This window comes from Atractosteus spatula, chromosome 6 (assembly GCF_055471065.1).
Source record: "Atractosteus spatula isolate fAtrSpa1 chromosome 6, fAtrSpa1.hap1, whole genome shotgun sequence".
Classification (NCBI taxonomy): Eukaryota; Metazoa; Chordata; class Actinopteri; order Semionotiformes; family Lepisosteidae; genus Atractosteus; species Atractosteus spatula.
Genome location: NC_142711.1, coordinates 38,101,428 through 38,119,499, shown reverse-complemented (window position 1 = coordinate 38,119,499; position 18,072 = coordinate 38,101,428). Strand labels below are relative to the sequence as shown.

Sequence of the window (18,072 nt, the reverse complement as noted above, 5' to 3'; positions counted from 1 at the left end):
TTGGCCTATCTAACCCATTTGGTAGTTAATTGGTCTAGGGATCTCATCCAGTCAATTCTTAAAGGAAGACAGGATATTCAATTAAAAAACATGACATAAAAAACAAAGGTAGCATGTTCCCTACTCCCACAGAACTACGGATAAAGAAGTGCATCCTGTTCTCATTTTTCTATAGGAGTTTCCCCTTGTGTCCTGTGCTTCACGTTTCACGGTTCATTCTGAAGAAGTCAGCTGGGCTGAATTCTATACATTTTAGCCCAGGAATGTGTCCGGTCACTCTTTTCTGGTTTGTGCTGAGTCTTCCTGGTCATCAGGAAGAAGATGTAGGAAATAAAGAGAATACATAGAATGATTTAATATGACCGTATTTAGAATACTACATCCAGGTTTAGTAATCTCTACAAAAATGAGCTTTTCCTGCATCAGGAGCAGCGTGGGGCCCTGGCAATTAACACTTCTGGAAGACTGAGTGAAAAGGTCAAGACAGTGACTATGTGCGGGAAAGGTTTTCTGTTTGCACCTAAGACCACTGTCTTAGGTGCAAACTAAAGCCTGTGATTCTTCACACCCATTCAACCAGAGAGAAATTAAATAGATTGCAGGATGCCAAATGGCATCTTCCTGTCCTGTTTGTTTGACTTCTGACACTGCCCCTTTCCCTGTATGTTCCTTTGATATGTTAAAGTCTTGCCTACTTTTAATGTATAAAAAGGAAAGTGTAACTTCAGTCCAGCAAGCATGTCTTGAGTGCTAGGGGAAACCCTTTCTCTGTGATATGCTCCCCTTCAGCTGATTGAATTAAAGATCTCTGTTTGACAATCTCCCAACCTGAGTGAAGACTGAGTTTTCTTCGAACACTGGTGCCTCACATCTCTCTGTCCTGATTTTGATTCTGGGTGCCTTCTGTATGGAGTCTGCGTGGTTTACCTGTGTTCACTTGGGCTTACAGTTTCTTCCCACCACCCAGAGACATGTAGGCAAGGTTCTCATAGTCTCTGTCTGCTTGTGTGTGTGAGTGCCCTGTGATGGACTGCTGTCCCATTCAAGGTGTCTGTGCCCTGTGCTTCTGGGATAGGCTCCAGGACTCCATTATCCCAGGGGATAAGCAGCTTCTAATAAAGGGAGAATGGAAAGAAAAGAGTTCAAAAAGAGCATCATAAACAATTCCTGCTCTAAAAGGAATGCCGAGCAAAGAATGATAAAAACCAAACTGAACGCCCTTTACTATTCTAGTAAAAATAGAGCAGTGGAATCAGCGTGTGTGACATCCGCCGGGCTTGCAGGCGGCGCTGTTGGGGCGGTCTTGAGCGGTGCTGCACAGCTACACGCTGTTTCCAAGGCTAGTGACCAAGTTTAAAGATGGCGGCGCCCTGCGTGTACCCCGTGGGGGTGCGAATTTATCGCATTATTAAAGGGATTTCGTGCGTGATTGGGAACCCTTGTAAACACAGCTGGTTTGGGGTCTGTCGGTACCGGATTACCGGGTCCAGACAGTTCGTAATAGAGGCAGGGAAGGAGCAGGAAGAAGAGACCCGAGTGGCGGAGATGAGACGAGGTAAGATGACAGCCGGGAAGCTTATGCAGTAGCTTTGCAGCATAAGACAAATCTGACGGATTTCTCTGTTTTCTGAAATGTGTTCATTTAATAGATAGTCTGACCTCGTGATATCACGATATAAAGTTACGGTGTCTCCAAACTAGGTCTGCAGTGCAGAGGGGTCACTGCAGTCTGTACCTTACTGTGACGTAACGGTGTCGCTAGGGGTCACACGGGTTTAGAAAGGTTACAGCAACATCTCTACGTTTAGAGCAGACGCTCTATTAGAAATAAAACTTTGATGAATCCACATTAAATTAAACACATTAAATTTGTTTCTTTACTTTTATTTTGTAATTGCCGATAAGTGCAAGGTAAATTTGGACATTTCAGACCGTCAGGGCTGGGATTCACGTTTCGTCCAATTCATTCGTAAATGTCTTGTGTCCGTTGTGATATTGTGGCTCGTTTGTCAGGTGGGTGGCAGTTCGTGTACCACTTACCGTTGCTCTACGGTTTTCCGTGAAAGTGGAGCTTGATGTTCAAAGGGGATGCGTTGCTTCAGTCACTTCTTCGCCGAGTTATTCAATTTTAGCCGGAGCATAAATAGAAACAACTTTGTGAATGTGTTGCAGTTATAAGAAATCAGGAAAATGGGAGTTTTTGTACCAGGTTTTAACTTTTTAAATTTAGCAATTAATTGTGTTGTAGTGATTAATTTCTTTTAATGCCCAGTATATTGTATTAAAAACAATACAAGGATTTCAATTATACAAAAATACCCTAATATGTAATATTGTATTGTATTATATGTAATATAATATGTATTCATATTATTATATATAATATATACGCTTTATCCTACAATTAGCTTTAAATGTGCTAGCATTAAGCTCTTCCTTTTTTAGTGACAAAGTTTAGTGTTCTGTTCTCTTTACTGTTTTTTATAATAGTGTAAAGTTTTGGTAAAATTCATATAGCTTGTCTAATACTTTGCTTATCTTTAAGTCATCTTATAGATAGATTTCTATCTTATTTTACATCATGGAGTTGTAAAATGCTCCAGTGCTAACCTGTTTGTCTGAAAATACTGTATTTAAATCCTACGGTTCATCTACACACAGTTATAATTTGATCACAAAGCTTTTTACAGTTATCTCTCTGTACCTCTCTCTGCGGCTCTGTGTTTCTTTTTAAGTGTATCTTACTATGTGTGCTCCTTTGAGAGTACAGTGTCTTTGAGTGTCCCTCATTCTCTGTGTGTCTCTCTGTCCAGGCCGTAAGGAACTTCTGAAGGAGTTTCCTCATCCCAAGAGTCTGCTGCACAATTTGCTGTCCCGGGCACTGGGAATATCTGACCTCTCACAGCACATCCTGTACAGCTGCACTGAGGGACATGTCAAGGTGGGCTTTTGCTAACAGTATATACCTGTACACAAAACCACATTAACGCCTGTTCAGAGTCAAATTAATTCATGTGTACAATTTACCTACAAGACAACTGAGCTCAGAATGTCTTACAGAGGGACGTGTCTGTGTGTGTCTGTGTGTGTCTGTGTGTGTCTGTGTGTGTCTGTGTGTGTGTCTGTCTTGCAGAGGGACTTGGCGACAGGGCCTGTGTGTGTATATTACAGAGGGACGTAGTGACAGGGCCTGTGTGTGTGTTTTACAGAGAGCCACGGTGACGGTGCTGTGGCCGCGCAGGGTGGAGGCAGAGGGATTTGGCTCCCGGAAGATTGACGCTGAGCGGCGAGCTGCTGCAGCTGCCTGCAAGATCCTGAAGGTGAGAGACCCTGATCCCTGCAATACACTCAGAGAGCTGAGTTACATGGGAGCTGGTGCTGCCCTTTTCAGTAGCTGAGGTGTACCTGAGACTGTCTGGTGACTGTCCAATATCTTCGTTAGTTAGAAGGTATTGATGTCATCCCTGTGGTGACCCCAGGGGGTCATTAGACACTTTCCTGTACTCCCTGTGAAGATCATCCAGTCAGTCAATTGTGACTGTTCACTTTCAGCTTGTTTATAGTTACTCCAGTTGAAAAGGAGAATTAGAAATCAAACTGTGAAACATTTCAAGCTCTAAGCTCTCTGCAGTCATAACAGTGCTGAAGTCCACTCTGCTCTGTACTACAAATTGCCAGTTTTTACAAGATTTGTAGGAATTATAGGCTGGGATTAAATATTGTGTAATGCCTTGGTACCAGGCTTGGATTCCCATGTACTAATATATTTTATTTGTACATATTTATTCATAATTGTGGATCCGGCTCCAAATCCCCTATTTTTAAAGGAGCACAGAGTTGGTGAATCCTGAAATGGAATCCACTGCTATACAATGGGAGTGTATTTTTTTGTGTAAAATCCTATGAGATGCATGTTATAGCAGTGTGGTCACAAGCCTGTACAGAAATGGCTCTGGCCTTTGTGTCTGGTTGTAGGGATTGCAACAGGTCAAAAGGGCAGATATAATAAAACATCTTTATTAAATATGTTTTTATACATCCCCCATCTGCACACTTTACTGAAGTTATAGAAATTAATTGTTTGGGCATATTTATTAGTATGCAGTACTTTTTCAAGTAGCAAGAACAACTCTGAAAATTAGGTCTTACTCTTAATTCAGATTTCTACTGAGATTTTACTCTGTGGCTCTTTAATGCTATAGTGCAAGTCACATGAAACCAAAATGGTAAATGGAAGTGTGTTGTATGTTAAATATTTCCTGCTGTTTTCTCTCAAAAACAATTCCCTCTCTCTCATTCTTTCTCCCTCCCTCCTCATTTCTCTCCCCTGCCCCTGCATTTCCTCGCATTTTCAGAACATGGGGGTTTTGGGCCCAGGTAACGAACTGCCACGGAGACGAGCACTGCGTACGGTGAACCCCAGACCCCCTTCTCTGTCCACTGATGAGGAGGATGGGGAAGGGGAGGAGGCAGCGCTGGATGTCACTGACTTCATGGTTGACTCCAGCCAAGAGGCGCCAAGCCCCCCAGCGCCTCCCAGGTACATCCTGCCCCCTACAGGCTCCCATATTTTACTGTGTACAGCCTAGTGTCTCTCCAGCATTTGTGTCCCTTCTCTGTCTCTCTCACTGACTCTTTTCCACTCCTTTTCTCCATCATTCCCTGTCCAGGTTGGCCCAGGAGGACCCAGGGGTGGTGCGAGCTCTCTCCCTGTTCCCAAAACCCAAGGCCCTGCTGGCCAAGGTCATCCAGGTTGCCACCTCCTCCTCTAACGTCAGAGTAAGTCCAGTTGCTTTCGTGTGACTCCATCTACATGTCTGTGTATCTGCTTCTCCGTCCAGGCGCCTCTGTGTCTTTCTCTTGCAGCTTTGCATTCTTTCTCTATCTGTGTCACAACTGTTGTGAAATCATTGTTAATTTATAAACTTCTTTTATTTTTGTAAAATTCAGCATACCAAACAAAATATTAGAGCTGGCAGAAGTCAATCAGTAGTTCTTGTAGTCGCAACGCATGTCATGACAGCTTCAACTCTTTTCTGCCGATATACAGTGAAGGGGATGGGTGTTTCTCTCCCTTTTCAGTAAAAGGCACAACCATTTGAATCACCAATATGAAGACTGGAACTTGAACAACATGTATGTACTAAAACCTTCGGTGTCATGTTATTTGACCCAAAGATTGTGTAAAAGCCCAGAATACCTACATATCAGACTGAGACTGTGTGTTTGACAGAGCTGATGCAGACTAGTTTTAATACTGCCACTGTGTGTGGCTGGAGCTCTGTCAGTGGGTGTGTAGTAAAAGACTCTGATTGTTTCCTCCTCTGTGCAGGAGCTGGTGCAATATTGCACGCAGGGGGGCAAGTTCAAGACCTGCCAGCTGACTCTTAAGTGGCCTGAGCCCATGAACTTCGTGGCCACTGCGCGGCACAAGATGGAGGCAGAGAACCGAGCAGCTGCCCTGGCCTGCCTGAGACTGAAGGTGAAGAGCTGCAGAGGGGAGAGTGGGACTGGGAGGTGGGCTTTCCGAGGGGTCCACTGTAGGTCTCACCGCTTGCTTTTACACATGCAGGAGAGGGGTCTGATTGACAGGAACAATCATGCCCTGACCCACGCCATGTACCACCTGGACCAAATCCGCCAGATGGGTGAGAGAGAGAGACGCCCCTGCACACTGGACATCCCACTGCACCTGCAGGACAGGCTGAGGGGCTACCTCTCTCAGGTGATTACTGATGGGCAATATTTGTTTGGTGAAAATTTAATTCACTATGACTATTCTAATCATACTTTTTTCCCTGTTCCCCAAGTTTGTAATTCGCTTAAATCTGCAATTAAATGAGCATCAGTTACAGATATTAGATACAGATAATAAAGCAGCGCTTGATCTTACTATGTAACAAGATTCTAAAATAAATTAGTCAGCAGCGCATTTTTAAGTGTCTTTTCTGAATTAATACATTTTAGTCCAATATTGCTGCTGAAACAATGCCAAAAAATATGTACCTCTTCCATAGTTGGTCACCAATATTGCCCAACATTGTTCACAGTATTCAAAATTAGGTCTTAATAATCGTTTAACATCCTTTTATTCCCATTCTTTTCTTTTAATTATATATCCTCTAATTCTGTGCATTGTTTTATTGCTTCACCATATTTTCTGAAAGATGTAAATGATGTGACAACATAAACAAGTTTTTTTTCAAAAATAGCTTTTTCAAGCCGTTTCCCAAATCTTCTATATTTTGTTAACTGCATGTAATCAAATACCTCTGTAGGTGAAATATTATCTGCAAGGCATTTTCCCAGTTTGAATTTTATCTAAATCTTTTTTAATTTCCTTTGCTACTTCCACACTGTTTGCTTATCCTAATATTTTAGTATGGTTAGCAAATACCGGCATCTACATTATTGGCTATAAATATCATCACTGACTTACAGGTGCATACATTACAGTCCACCTTTATTACATTGTTAGAGCTACAGCACTCTATAGTGCTGCACAGAGTTTTCTATTGGATGATAGTTTGTATTTTGATACGGCTATTTGTATTTGGTTATGTAGGAAGGTTTTCTGTTGTTAAAATTCCTATATACAGATGACCTCTTAACAACAATAATTTTATGAAACAAATAGCAGAGCAAGTTGCCATTTTACATGCTTTGTTCTGAAAGTTTGAACTATGAAATCCATCCTAGCAATTTATTTGTAGGGTATACTTATACTATGAATTATTTGACTCAAGAGTAAATTGTTTCTATGAAGACCCGCTTTAACACTTTCCCAGTTGTTGTATAAGAAATCTACAGCATGTTTTGGCCATTGTGGCTCATATACTGTATATATTTTTAAACAAATGCAATCAAATGCAGTATGATCTACAGTATGTCTCTCTCAAAGTCTGTTTTGTCCTCAGAATCAGTGTCTCATAGGTCAAAGGTAGATAACAAAATAGCCTTCTTTCATTCTGCCTTCTCGTTAGCCTACTTCTCATTGTCCTGCTCGTATTTTATTTTCTAGTACCCCGTGGAGAAGGAGGAGCAGAGGCTGTATGAGTTAAATGAGGAGGAAGAGAGGGATGAAGTGGAGAGGGAACAGGGGATGCTGATGGATGCAATCACAGGGCAACCCTACGCTCCCCTGCCTCCTGACGAGGCAGAGCGTTGGAGCGAGGCCCTGAGACAGCTGTGGGCTGCCCCGGGTCCTCAGAGAGGCCAGGAGCTACCCGTGGATGCTCACCGCGACCGTCTGGTGTCGGTGGTCGAAGGGGGGCGCGTCACTGTGATCGCTGGGGAGACTGGCTGTGGCAAGACCACGCGCATCCCCTGCTTCCTGCTGGAGAACCGCGTACATGCTGGCCAGGGGGCACACTGCAATATCCTGGTCACTCAGCCGCGCAGGATCAGTGCTGTTTCCGTGGCGCAGACTGTGGCACAGGCGCTGGGGCCAGCCCTGAGGCACTGTGTTGGATACCAGGTACTGACACACTAACATGACACATTGTGTGGGTTGCCATGTACTGACACACTACACTACATAGGGGGTATATTACCTGGTACTACACACTGCCAGACTGATATAACACTGCGGGACTGTTTGTCAGCAGGGCATTGATACATTCGGATATGTAGATTATGTGCTCCTTCTATCCCCTTTCTTTGTAATAGCTCTAGCAACTAACAGACATTGAGACTTTTCTGTCAGGTACAATCTAATCTTCTCTCCATGGCAATCAATAGACTCCTTCTCCCACTACATAATAATTAGCCATCTAGTAGATGGATTGTATCCAGAGCAATTAGCAGAGACTTTCATCCACAAGAGCACAGAGTGAGACATGAGTCTGGGGCAGAGGTGGGCTAGCAAGCCTTATGTTTTAACTTTTCATCTAGACTAGGGGACGTACCTCTGGGGGTCCAGCCCACAAACTTTCTGCCACTGGTCCGTGTCATAGCTAAACTCAACAGTAGAAGGTTCACCTTACAAATAGAATCTAGTTGTATGTCAAGCTAACTGTCTGGTCTTCCTTGCATTTTTCTGTCCTTCAGCCGTGTATTTTTGGCTCTTTTTCTGTAGTTGTCTCCTTCACCTATTTTATGTAATAGAAATGACAACCAGACCAAAAAACTGATAAAAATCTTTGCTGATGTGCAAACTCAAGCTCAGACTCGGAACAAGCAGCAGAACAAGAGCTAACCCAGTACCGCCAGTTCCTGGGCATTTTTCTTTGAATGCCTAATTGACCATGATCCACGAAAGAATGAAAGTTCCTCAAAAGCCATATCACCCTGCAACTTACAACTGGCAACCCACTGAAGCTAAGCAGGTGTGAGCCTGGTCAGTACCTGGATGGGAGACCTCCTGGGAAAAACTAAGGTTGCTGCTGGAAGAGGTGTTAGTGGGGCCAGTAGGGGGCGCTCACCCCGCAGTCCACGTGGGTCCTAATGCCTCAGTATAGTGATGGGGACACTATACTGTAAAAAGGCGCCGTCCTTTGGATGAGACGTAAAACCGAGGTCCTGACTCTCTCTGGTCATTAAAAAATCAGAGATGTAACCCCTGCGTCCTGACCAAATTTCCTATTGGCCCTTAGCAATCATGGCCTCCTAATAATCCCCATCTATGAATTGACTTTATTACTCTGCTCTCCTCCCCACTGAGAGCTGATGTGTGGTGAGCGTTCTGGAGCACTATGGCTGCCGTCGCATCATCCAGGTGGAGCAGCACATTGGTGGTGGTGGAGGGGAGTCCCCATTACCTGTAAAGCGCTTTGAGTGGAGTATCCAGAAAAAGCGCTATATAAGTGTAAGCAATTATTAATTATTATTATTAAATGATTAAATCGTCTTCGCCTCCGTGTGCCTCTGTCTCTCCCCTCCGCAGGTGCGGCTGGAGAGCCGCCCCCCTTCTCGCAGTGGGGGGGCACTGCTGTTCCTGACGGTAGGGGTGCTGCTGCGGAAGCTGCAGGGGAACGGGGGGCTGCGGGGAGTCAGCCACGTGATCGTGGATGAAGTGCACGAGCGTGACGTCAACACCGACCTGCTGCTGGTGCTGCTGCAGAGCGCCCTGCGGGAGAACCCCGAGCTGCGCGTGGTGCTCATGAGCGCCACAGGCGACAGCGAGCGCCTGGCTCAGTACTTTGGTGGCTGTGAGGTCGTCCACGTACCCGGGTTCATGCACCCAGTCCAGGAGAGGTTCCTGGAGGAGGTCCTTCGGGAGATGGGGCGCCCTCCCCCCTCCCCTGACACAATGGTGAGAAACATGGGGGCCTTCAGAAAGCTCTGATGCTGATTTGTGTATCATTTGTTTGGAGTGTTCCTACAGTCTTGTCCTCAAGCTTTTATTGGTCTCTAACTGTCCATTTAATCAAATAATTCAGAGCTGAAGGTGAACAGAAACCAGAAAAGCCTCTGATCCTTAAAGCAATACGATCGACAAAGAATGCAGTACATGTGTGTGTCCTAGTCTTTTACTTAATCCAGTGCTTCTAAAGCCTGGTATCCATATGTGTTTATTTAACCTAGAGCTTTAAATCTTTTGTACAGTAAGTATAAAATTAACATGACTTGGTTTAGGGCAATTACAACAGACACGGCTAAAATTCTAAGTAAAGTACTTTATTTACTAGAAACCAACAGTAAAAATGAAAAATTAATGAAAAACTTTGGAATTTGTTGTATGGAGTTGAGCTTCACTGGCTTGTGTATATGCAATTGTGTAGTCTCTTTTGTCCTTTTGGACTAGTTTTCATGGAAGTGGAGTGTGGTTTGGTTTGTCTTGTGCTTTCTCTCATAAAATGACTCAAAATGCATAAGAACAGTAAAAACATTTGAAATTTAGGAATGAACATATCGGTAAGCAACAGCATATATAATGTATATGTTTTTCATTGTTGAATCGCTAACATCTTTTAAAACAATCGATTTGCGAATGCCAGTTGTGTGTTTTTCACACCTTGGCTCGTAGCTATGAACCCTGCAACCGCACACAGGGAAATGAGAACACATGAGGAAGTGTAAACAGACTCCCACCTCCCGCCTACATAGCCTACATAGTACTCTAGGTTCAAGGCTGACTGGGGATCCCTCACTGACAGCTCTGCAAGCCTAAAAGTGCCCAAAAGGGTGGGAAAGTTGATCTTAGTATTTTGGTTTCCGATGAGAACCTTAGCTATGCTTGTCTGTGTGAGTTGTGCTCCGTCTGTGTGTTTCAGGGAGAGGACCCGACTCCAGACCTTGACCTTGTGGCTGATGTCATAGAGCACATTGACCAGCACGGAGAGCCAGGTGAGTGCATCTGTACCTGCTGCCTCTTCCTGCCTGTCCTGCACTAACTCACTGTCACTGCCTCGCACTCTTGCAAAACCTCACTTGCCCCATCCCATTCTGAGCTCTATCCTGCGTTAGTTCTCCTTCTCCTCTCCATTCTCCCATTCTCCTCTGCTCAGGCGCAGTGCTGTGTTTCCTCCCTGGGTGGCAGGACATCCGAGGGGTGCAGCAGAAGCTGGAAGAGAAACCAACCTTCCAGGGGGGAAGACAGATCATCCTGCCTGGTGAGGATGAAGCAATGGATTATGGGTATTATCTGTGTTCTGATGCAGGTTTTGATACTTTGGCCTAGTCAGAGGAATCGCATTAGTGTATCTATCAATAAAAAGCAAACATAATATGTACTTAAATAAGTAAAACAGAAACCAGAGGTCTTATGTTACAATTGTACAATGCACTAATTTAGATACTGTGTACAGTTTTAGTCACCACATTTCCAATATGATATTGCTGCTCTGAATATGTCCACAGAAAACTTACCACACCCCTACATTCTGGGGCTTAAAAGAACAGCCTACACTGTCAGGCTGAATACACTGGATCTTTTAAGTTCTTGAAAATGTCACTGGACTTCTTCACTGGGAAAATTTGATCCAGAAGACACAAGTGGAAACTGAGCAGAAGTGTAGTTTAAAGGGGAAGACAGAAGACGGAAGATATTTTTGCATAATGGGTTGTAGGAGTTTGATAAATATCATGCGCTGCTTTCTTTCAAGAAACAATTGGATAAGATCTTTAGGTGAATTATCTACTAAAAATCAATTGAATTATGTAGACTTAGGTAGACCAAAGATCAACACTGATTTGCAAACTTTCTTATGTTCTCTCAGTTAAGCATACTACAGAACACAAATGTTCAGCTATTTTATATTGTTATTAAAATTACAAACCTTCTCTCCACTAGGCTTGCTTGTCTCTCAGGGTACTCTGTGTGTGATAAAAAAGTAAGCTCCCAAAACCACAGTGTTCTGGGCTTTGGGACTGGTGGAGGAGTTGTGCTTGGTGATTCAGGTGAAAAGGGGGACATTTTTCCAGTGCCAATTAGTGTCACACATTGCTCTGAGGATTATCCCACTGAGCAACCAAAGAAACGAGACTTTTGAATGATATTTGCATCTCATTGTATTTCCACCACAGTGCACTCCAATCTCCCAGTGATGGACCAGCGGGCCATATTCCAGCGCCCACCAGCTGGGCAGCGCAAGATTGTTCTGGCAACCAACATTGCTGAGACGTCCATCACCATCGATGATATTGTCCATGTGGTTGACACTGGCTTCCATAAGGAGCAACGCTATGACCTGCGCACCAAAGTATGGATAGATTAACAGAAAAACCAGCCACGTTGACATACTGACTGACACTAAGATTGACTTCTGGAAAACATCTTAAAACCTCTCCCTCTTGTCCCTCCCTTTACTCCATCTCTTTCCATACTGTCCTTCCTGCTTTCTCTTAGGTCTCCTGTCTAGACACAGTGTGGGTCTCTCGCTCCAACGTCATACAGCGACGTGGGAGGGCGGGGCGATGCCAACCGGGCCACGCCTACCATTTGTTCCCAAGGCAGTGCTTGGACACAATGGAGCACTTTCCTGTCCCAGAGATCCTGCGCACTCCTTTGGAGAACCTGGTGGTACAGTCCAAGATACACAGCCCACACAGCAGGGTGAGCAGGACTGGGGAGAGAGACAGGATGTGGGGCAGGAGGGACCAGAGGGAGGTGGGGGTTGAGAGAGAGAGTAGAGTCAGAGAGATTGAGAGAGGTGAGGAGGAATAGGAAGAGAGATTGCAGTTTCTGTGGGAAACCAGGTGGTTGATGAATGAATTAATGAAAGTAGGCATATGATTTTTTTACTTTGCATTTACTCCACCGTGAAGCAAAAAGCTGGAAATATGCAGCACCTGGTCCTCTCTCTGGAAGGGAATTGTTTTGGTGATTCTGCCCATCTTTCTGGTAATTTGTCTTATTCTGTCACCAACGTCATCGTTCTGTTGTATCTCGCAGGCAGTGGAGTTCCTGTCCCAGGCTCTTGACAGCCCTGGCAGGGCAGCTGTGCAGGAGGCTGTTGAAAACCTGCAAGAAATTGGTGAGACAATCAATGCAAGAGTGATCGATAGGGAAGAAATTAGAGGTTTAATTAAAGCCTTTGTTTCTAAAATTTAAATAGTGTGTCACCAGGGATTTATTAACAAATTTAATAAGGGCTTCATTTAAAGGGTTCATTGAGGTGAGTAGGGTTTCAATAATGGACTTTTAAGTTAAGATTTGTCGACTTCAGGTAGCTTTTTTCAGTTTGGATGTAATTTAGGATTTATATAACATTATAATAGTTATCTGACACAAGCAGACTATTAAGTCCATTTATATTTATTCATTTTTATACCATAAGTGATTCCATCACAGCATCAAGTTTAGTTTTGAAATATCTTGGGAACTCTGCTTCCCATCATTTGTCCATCTGTTCTGCTTTACCACCTGTTACAGGCCAGACTAGTAACAAAACATTGAGTCTTAGATTGGAAGAAAACTGGTGTGGCAAAGCTCTTTTTATTTGAGGGGAGAATTAAAAGAAGAAATCAGGTTCTTCCTGAAAAAAACAAACCCAAAAGGAGAAAAAGAAAGTCTCATCTCAGTCCTGTGACTGTCAGCAGCTCTGCTGCTCAATAATGTCGTTTCTCTCTATGGTTCATTGCCTTACATTTTATCTGGCTCATAGTCGCCTTCTGTCTAGGTCATCAGCGTTTCTGCTGCTAGTTAGACTGTAATTGGCTCTTCCTCAGAGCCCTGGAATGAAACTCTCCCCAAGCTCCTTCCGCCTTAACAGACCTACTAAAGACACCAGTTTATACAGAGAGGACTATCACGGTAGTAACAGCCCTCAGCTGTGGCCTCTCAGACAAACCTTATCTGACCCTTATTTTTCTCCTTTTCTCTCTAGGAGTGTTGGACAGTTCGGAGTGTCTGACACCTCTGGGTCAGCGCCTGGCCCATATCTCTTCTGACCCACGGCTGGGCAAGGCCCTGGTCTTGGGGTCACTGTTCCAGTGCCTTTTGCCCCTACTGTCTATCACCGCCTGCCTCACTCGGGACCCCTTCACTAGCAGCCTGATGCACAGGGCACAAGTTACACAGGTGTGCCAGTCTGTCTCTACATGTCCATCACACTGCTGGCCGACTGCATGCCCATGTTTGTCTCTGCCTGTCACTTTGCTAAATATCTCTATGTCTGTGGCCCTCTCTCTTAAGGCTGCCTTGTCACAGATAGTAGAAGGTTTAAAGAAAAAGGGCTTTTCTTAATTTAAGGAAATATTATACAAAAACAATAAAGAAGCAGGACGTACTTCTCTGTTGTCTTGCATGTTTCTCTGTGTTCAGGCAAAGGCAGTCCTCAGTGGGTCCAGCTGCAGTGACCACCTGGGATTCAGCCGCGCAGTACAAGGATGGAGAGCAGCATTGCAGGAGAGGAGCCCTGTGGCCAGACGGCAGTACCTGGAAGAATATTCACTGTCCCAACACAGCCTGAGGTTTATTCAGGGTGAGAGAGGAGCAGAAAGAGCATTTATAACACAGTATCTGGAGGTTGTGCGTTCTCTGTACACAGATTCAAATGTCTGTTTTGGTAGTCTGGTCTGTGGAGAAACTGTAATGACAGTGGAGGATGACGAAGAACTCTGATATTTGTAAATAATTTCAGTGAGTGATTAGTCACAGTGTTATGAAGTGTGAAAATATGCTTTTTTTCACATTTATGTAATAACAGTGGTTTGTGGTTTGTTAGGTTATAAAAAGGTTTCTTGCTGTTGAGGGTGGCTGGGATAGGAAACAGTCTGGGGTGACTGTGGAGTTTCTGAAGTAGAGAAGGGGGCATCTCTGAGAATTTTTTTTTCTTAAAACCTGCTAAAATATCAAAATAAAACCTCTTGCACCTTTTAACTAGTCTACCTGGGTTTTTATGTGTGCAGATCACCTTACTAAAGGTGAGTCAGTCACAGCATGGAGCAAAAGACAAGGCAGAGAGTGGTGCAGACATCAGGACAGCAGGAGCAGGGATACAGGAGCAAAGAAAGATGTAAAAGGACAGTTTAGGATTTGGATATTTGTTAGTTTTTGAACAAACATATTAAATATGTTGGCGCTCAAATCTTTCTTGTATTGTCTTTTTTAGCATTTGGAAAATGATATGGTCTCATTCTCTCTCTTCTTCCCTTTCTCCCCCTCAGGGTTGATTCAGCAGTTCAGTGAGAACCTGTACGATGCCTTTATGGTGTCACACCCCTCAAAGTGTGTTCGCCTTTCCTCCCAGTATAACCGGTACAGCAAGGAGGATGAGCTGGTCAAGGCTGTGCTGCTGGCTGGGCTCTACCCCAATCTTATACAGGTATATCTCATCCAGTTATCTCCCCCCAGCCTTACACAGGTGTATCTCATGCAGGTATCTCACACTCCCCTCACCCCAACACGGATGTATCTCACGCAAGTATTCCACACTCCCCCCAACCTTACACAGGTGTATCCCACACTCCCCTTCATCCTAATGGGATGGGAGGTTGTGTTGACACTGTATTTCCTGCGGCAGGTGCGGAAAGGCAAGGTGACGAAGCAGGGCAAGTTCAGACCCAACAGCCTGGTCCTGCGCTCACGCAGTGGCCCTGTGCTGCTGCACCGCTCCTCAGTCAACAGGTGAGTCCACAGGGCTGTCTGGCGAGGGGGCTTCCTGTCCTGGCAGGAGCAGCCAAGCGGAAAACTGCAGTGTGTGAGTGTGTGTACACGTGTGCAGGTGTCCCTGTATCTGCGAGGACCAAATGTTTGAAGCAGGAGATTTGAGAACTAGTGAGGAGGTCCTTACAATGCAGTTTACTTTTTTTATAATCCTAATGTCGGCTTCTTTAAAATCTGACAGTGTTTTGATTTTACCTGTCTTGAATCTGGCCTGCTTTTGCAGTGTGTCGGGCTTCATTGAGGTGGAGGAGTAGGGATGGTGGGATAGGAGTCAGTGGCAGATGCAGTGGTATTTTCTGACTCTTCCTGTGTTGGCAGAATATAATGCAAAAAGTAAGGCTTAGTGGTTTTAAGCAATTACAAACTATATTTTGTTAGGCAGCAGTAACGTAAACTGTTGTAGCTCTTCACTCGAGCAGAGTAACAGCAGTGTACCCAAATTACTTCAAGATTTTCATTTCTTTTTTAAAAAAGAGTTAACGTGGCACATGAAATGTACAGACTACACAGGAACTAATTATTTGTAACTTTCCATTTCAGAATTAATCATTAATGTAATTATAGGTATTTTCCAGGTGACACTAGACTTGTGCAAATTTGACGTAATGTGTTTTTTATGTGTACTTATGTGTAACTCCCTACTCCATCTGCACATCCGTCCATATTCTAAACACTTCTTCCATTTCAGGGTCCAGAGCCTATCCTGGCAGGCAGTGGGCATTAGACAGGGTACAGCCCAGACAGGGCACCAGTCCATCGTAGAACAGGCACATACAGACACAGTTCCCAGTTCCCAGAAGTCAGTCAACCTACCAGTTTGTTTTTGGACGGTGGGACGAAACCAGAATATCCAGAAATAATCCACCTGAACATTGGGAGAACATACTGTACAAGCTCCAAGCTGATAGCACCCCAGGAACTGAACCCAGGGCCCAAGCACTGTGAAGAAGCAATGCTAACCACTGTGCCACCATGCCACTTACTATTTAATCCATGAGTCTTTATTTATTCATACAGAATCAGTTTGATCTGATGTTTTTTTCATTTTATTGTGGAATACAGTGTATTTATTGTATTGTAAAATGTGCTGATGCATGCTACAGTAAGTAGTGAATAGAATAGGACAGGATCCTTCTACCATTGCACTATGAAACTTTAATTGTGTGTACAGGTGAAATTCAACTTATGGAAAATGTGGTGCTAAACAGTTTCTGAAACCGAACTGTTTGTACTAGGATGCTCCAATATAGTAGTGAAAAATCTTCTATGAATAACCTTAATAACCATAGGTGTAATTTGGTATTGCAGATACATCTAGAGGCCCATTTCCTTTCTGATTATGTGGTCAAAATACGTACTGGTCTATAATTGTCAGTGGAGGTCTGAATATTACTAGCTGAGGTGAAACCAGCAGTATGCAGACGTTTTTGGTTTAGCTGAAAAAGGTCATAAACCTTTGTAATTCCATATGATTTGTAACCTGCAATGTTGTTTTGAAAAGGGGCTCCTCACACAGCTTGAGTTTGTGGTGCTGGGACAGCGGCATGTTGAAGCCTGGCTTCCTGATGTCAATGAATTGAACTGATAAGCGAATGCGTGCACAGCCCCTGTATGCTTTTTGCATTTGCTCATTTTTCCTCAAGTTTAATGTCTAAAATAATCTCTTAGTTTCTTAGCAGGAATAATAATCACATGTTGGTTAAGGAGCAGTTGTAAAGGATCGTGGTTGCTTATATTTTGGGATCGTATTTCAGAGGTAGTGTTACTTGTGATCTATGTCCTGTCAGCTCTGTTGGTTGGTGTATTGACATTCTCCCTTTCTACAGGAATGCGGAGGACTTCCCCACCCGCTGGCTCACCTTCTTCACAGCTGTCAAATCCAACGGCAATGTCTTCATCAGAGACTCTTCCACAGTGCACCCCCTTTCCCTACTGCTGCTGGCTGACGGGCACATTACTGAGCGAGGTACAGTGTCTCGCTCCCCCCCCCTCCCCATTAACACCACCCTGCCCCATCTCTGTGCTGATCCCTCTCTTTGTCACTTTTGTCTCTCCCTGTCTGCAGTGGCGGAGGACAGTGTGGAAGTGTCTCTGGCAGGCTCGTCTCTGGTCCGCTGTGAACTGTCGCTGCAGAGCTGGGAGCTGCTGCATGGCCTGCGCTTATCCCTGCATGCCATGGTGCAGCACTGCCTGCGGGGGGAGCCCTGCTCACTGCCTCCCAACATAAAGATGCAATATACTGAGCTCATAGCACTGCTGGTGGAACTACTGAACAATACTGCACTGAACACTGATGCACAGACTGACCGGTGAATAGTGACACACTGACTACATTATAGTTTTTACAGATGGTGTATAGGTGGTTTGGGGAAATAGCAGGAGGTCTCACCCTCTCCAAGCATTATACTTCGCATTTCAGTTTTTTAGTTAAGAATAAAATGGATGGAAAGAAAAGGTGAGACCAAGTGAGAGAAACAGTGCCCATTGTGAGCTGGCCTCTCTGGCTGTTGTATTCTGTATCAGAATGATGTGAAGATATTAGAAATAAACATTTATTTGAGTAACTGCCTAATATTGTTGAGAAGTATTAGTAACAAAAAGATAATTTGGGTGAACAGAAGGACTCTAGTGGTCTAAGGACATCTTTTGAGAAAAATCCACTCCCCATGACTGTGAACAAATATGCACATTATGCAAATTACAATTAAAGTGTGGAAAAGAAAGATGCTTTTTTCATTCTAGCATAGATTTGGATTTTTTGTCCAGTGGCCTTTATTCCTTTTCTTTTCATGTTATATTAATAAAGCACAGAAGTCAGAAAAGGTGTGAGAAGGGTTCAGGGGAAGGAAGAGGATTGCAGTAGGTGTTCAAATGTTTCTCAGTAAAAGAGCACAACAGCTGTAAAAGAGGAAGAAAGGTGTTTAAGGGAAAATGTAATCCTTTGAGAGGATGAAAACAAAATGACATACATTGGAAAAATTGGCACGTATGTTCACTAAATAATTTGCCTAGCATAAAAGAAG

General features: G+C 44.0%; 1 protein-coding gene across 2 annotated transcripts; it reads left to right on the top strand.

Annotated features, from left to right (window-relative positions):
* The first annotated feature begins 1,332 nt into the window (after positions 1-1,332).
* Positions 1,333-17,618, top strand: dhx30 (DExH-box helicase 30). Of its 2 annotated transcripts, XM_088918790.1 has the most exons (20): positions 1,348-1,555; positions 2,814-2,941; positions 3,210-3,320; positions 4,356-4,540; positions 4,671-4,779; positions 5,333-5,482; positions 5,573-5,725; positions 7,022-7,477; positions 8,885-9,253; positions 10,215-10,287; positions 10,449-10,553; positions 11,467-11,642; positions 11,789-11,995; positions 12,335-12,416; positions 13,269-13,462; positions 13,706-13,865; positions 14,551-14,708; positions 14,907-15,010; positions 16,876-17,015; positions 17,115-17,618. In XM_088918790.1, exons 1-20 carry the CDS (start codon positions 1,360-1,362, stop codon positions 17,360-17,362), a joined length of 3,504 nt encoding a protein of 1,167 aa, XP_088774916.1. In that variant the 5' UTR covers positions 1,348-1,359; the 3' UTR covers positions 17,363-17,618. The 2 variants fall into 2 exon arrangements, with proteins under 2 accessions (XP_088774915.1, XP_088774916.1); XM_088918789.1 differs by having other exon boundaries at positions 1,333-1,555; positions 5,333-5,725.
* Positions 17,619-18,072: the final 454 nt, after the last annotated feature.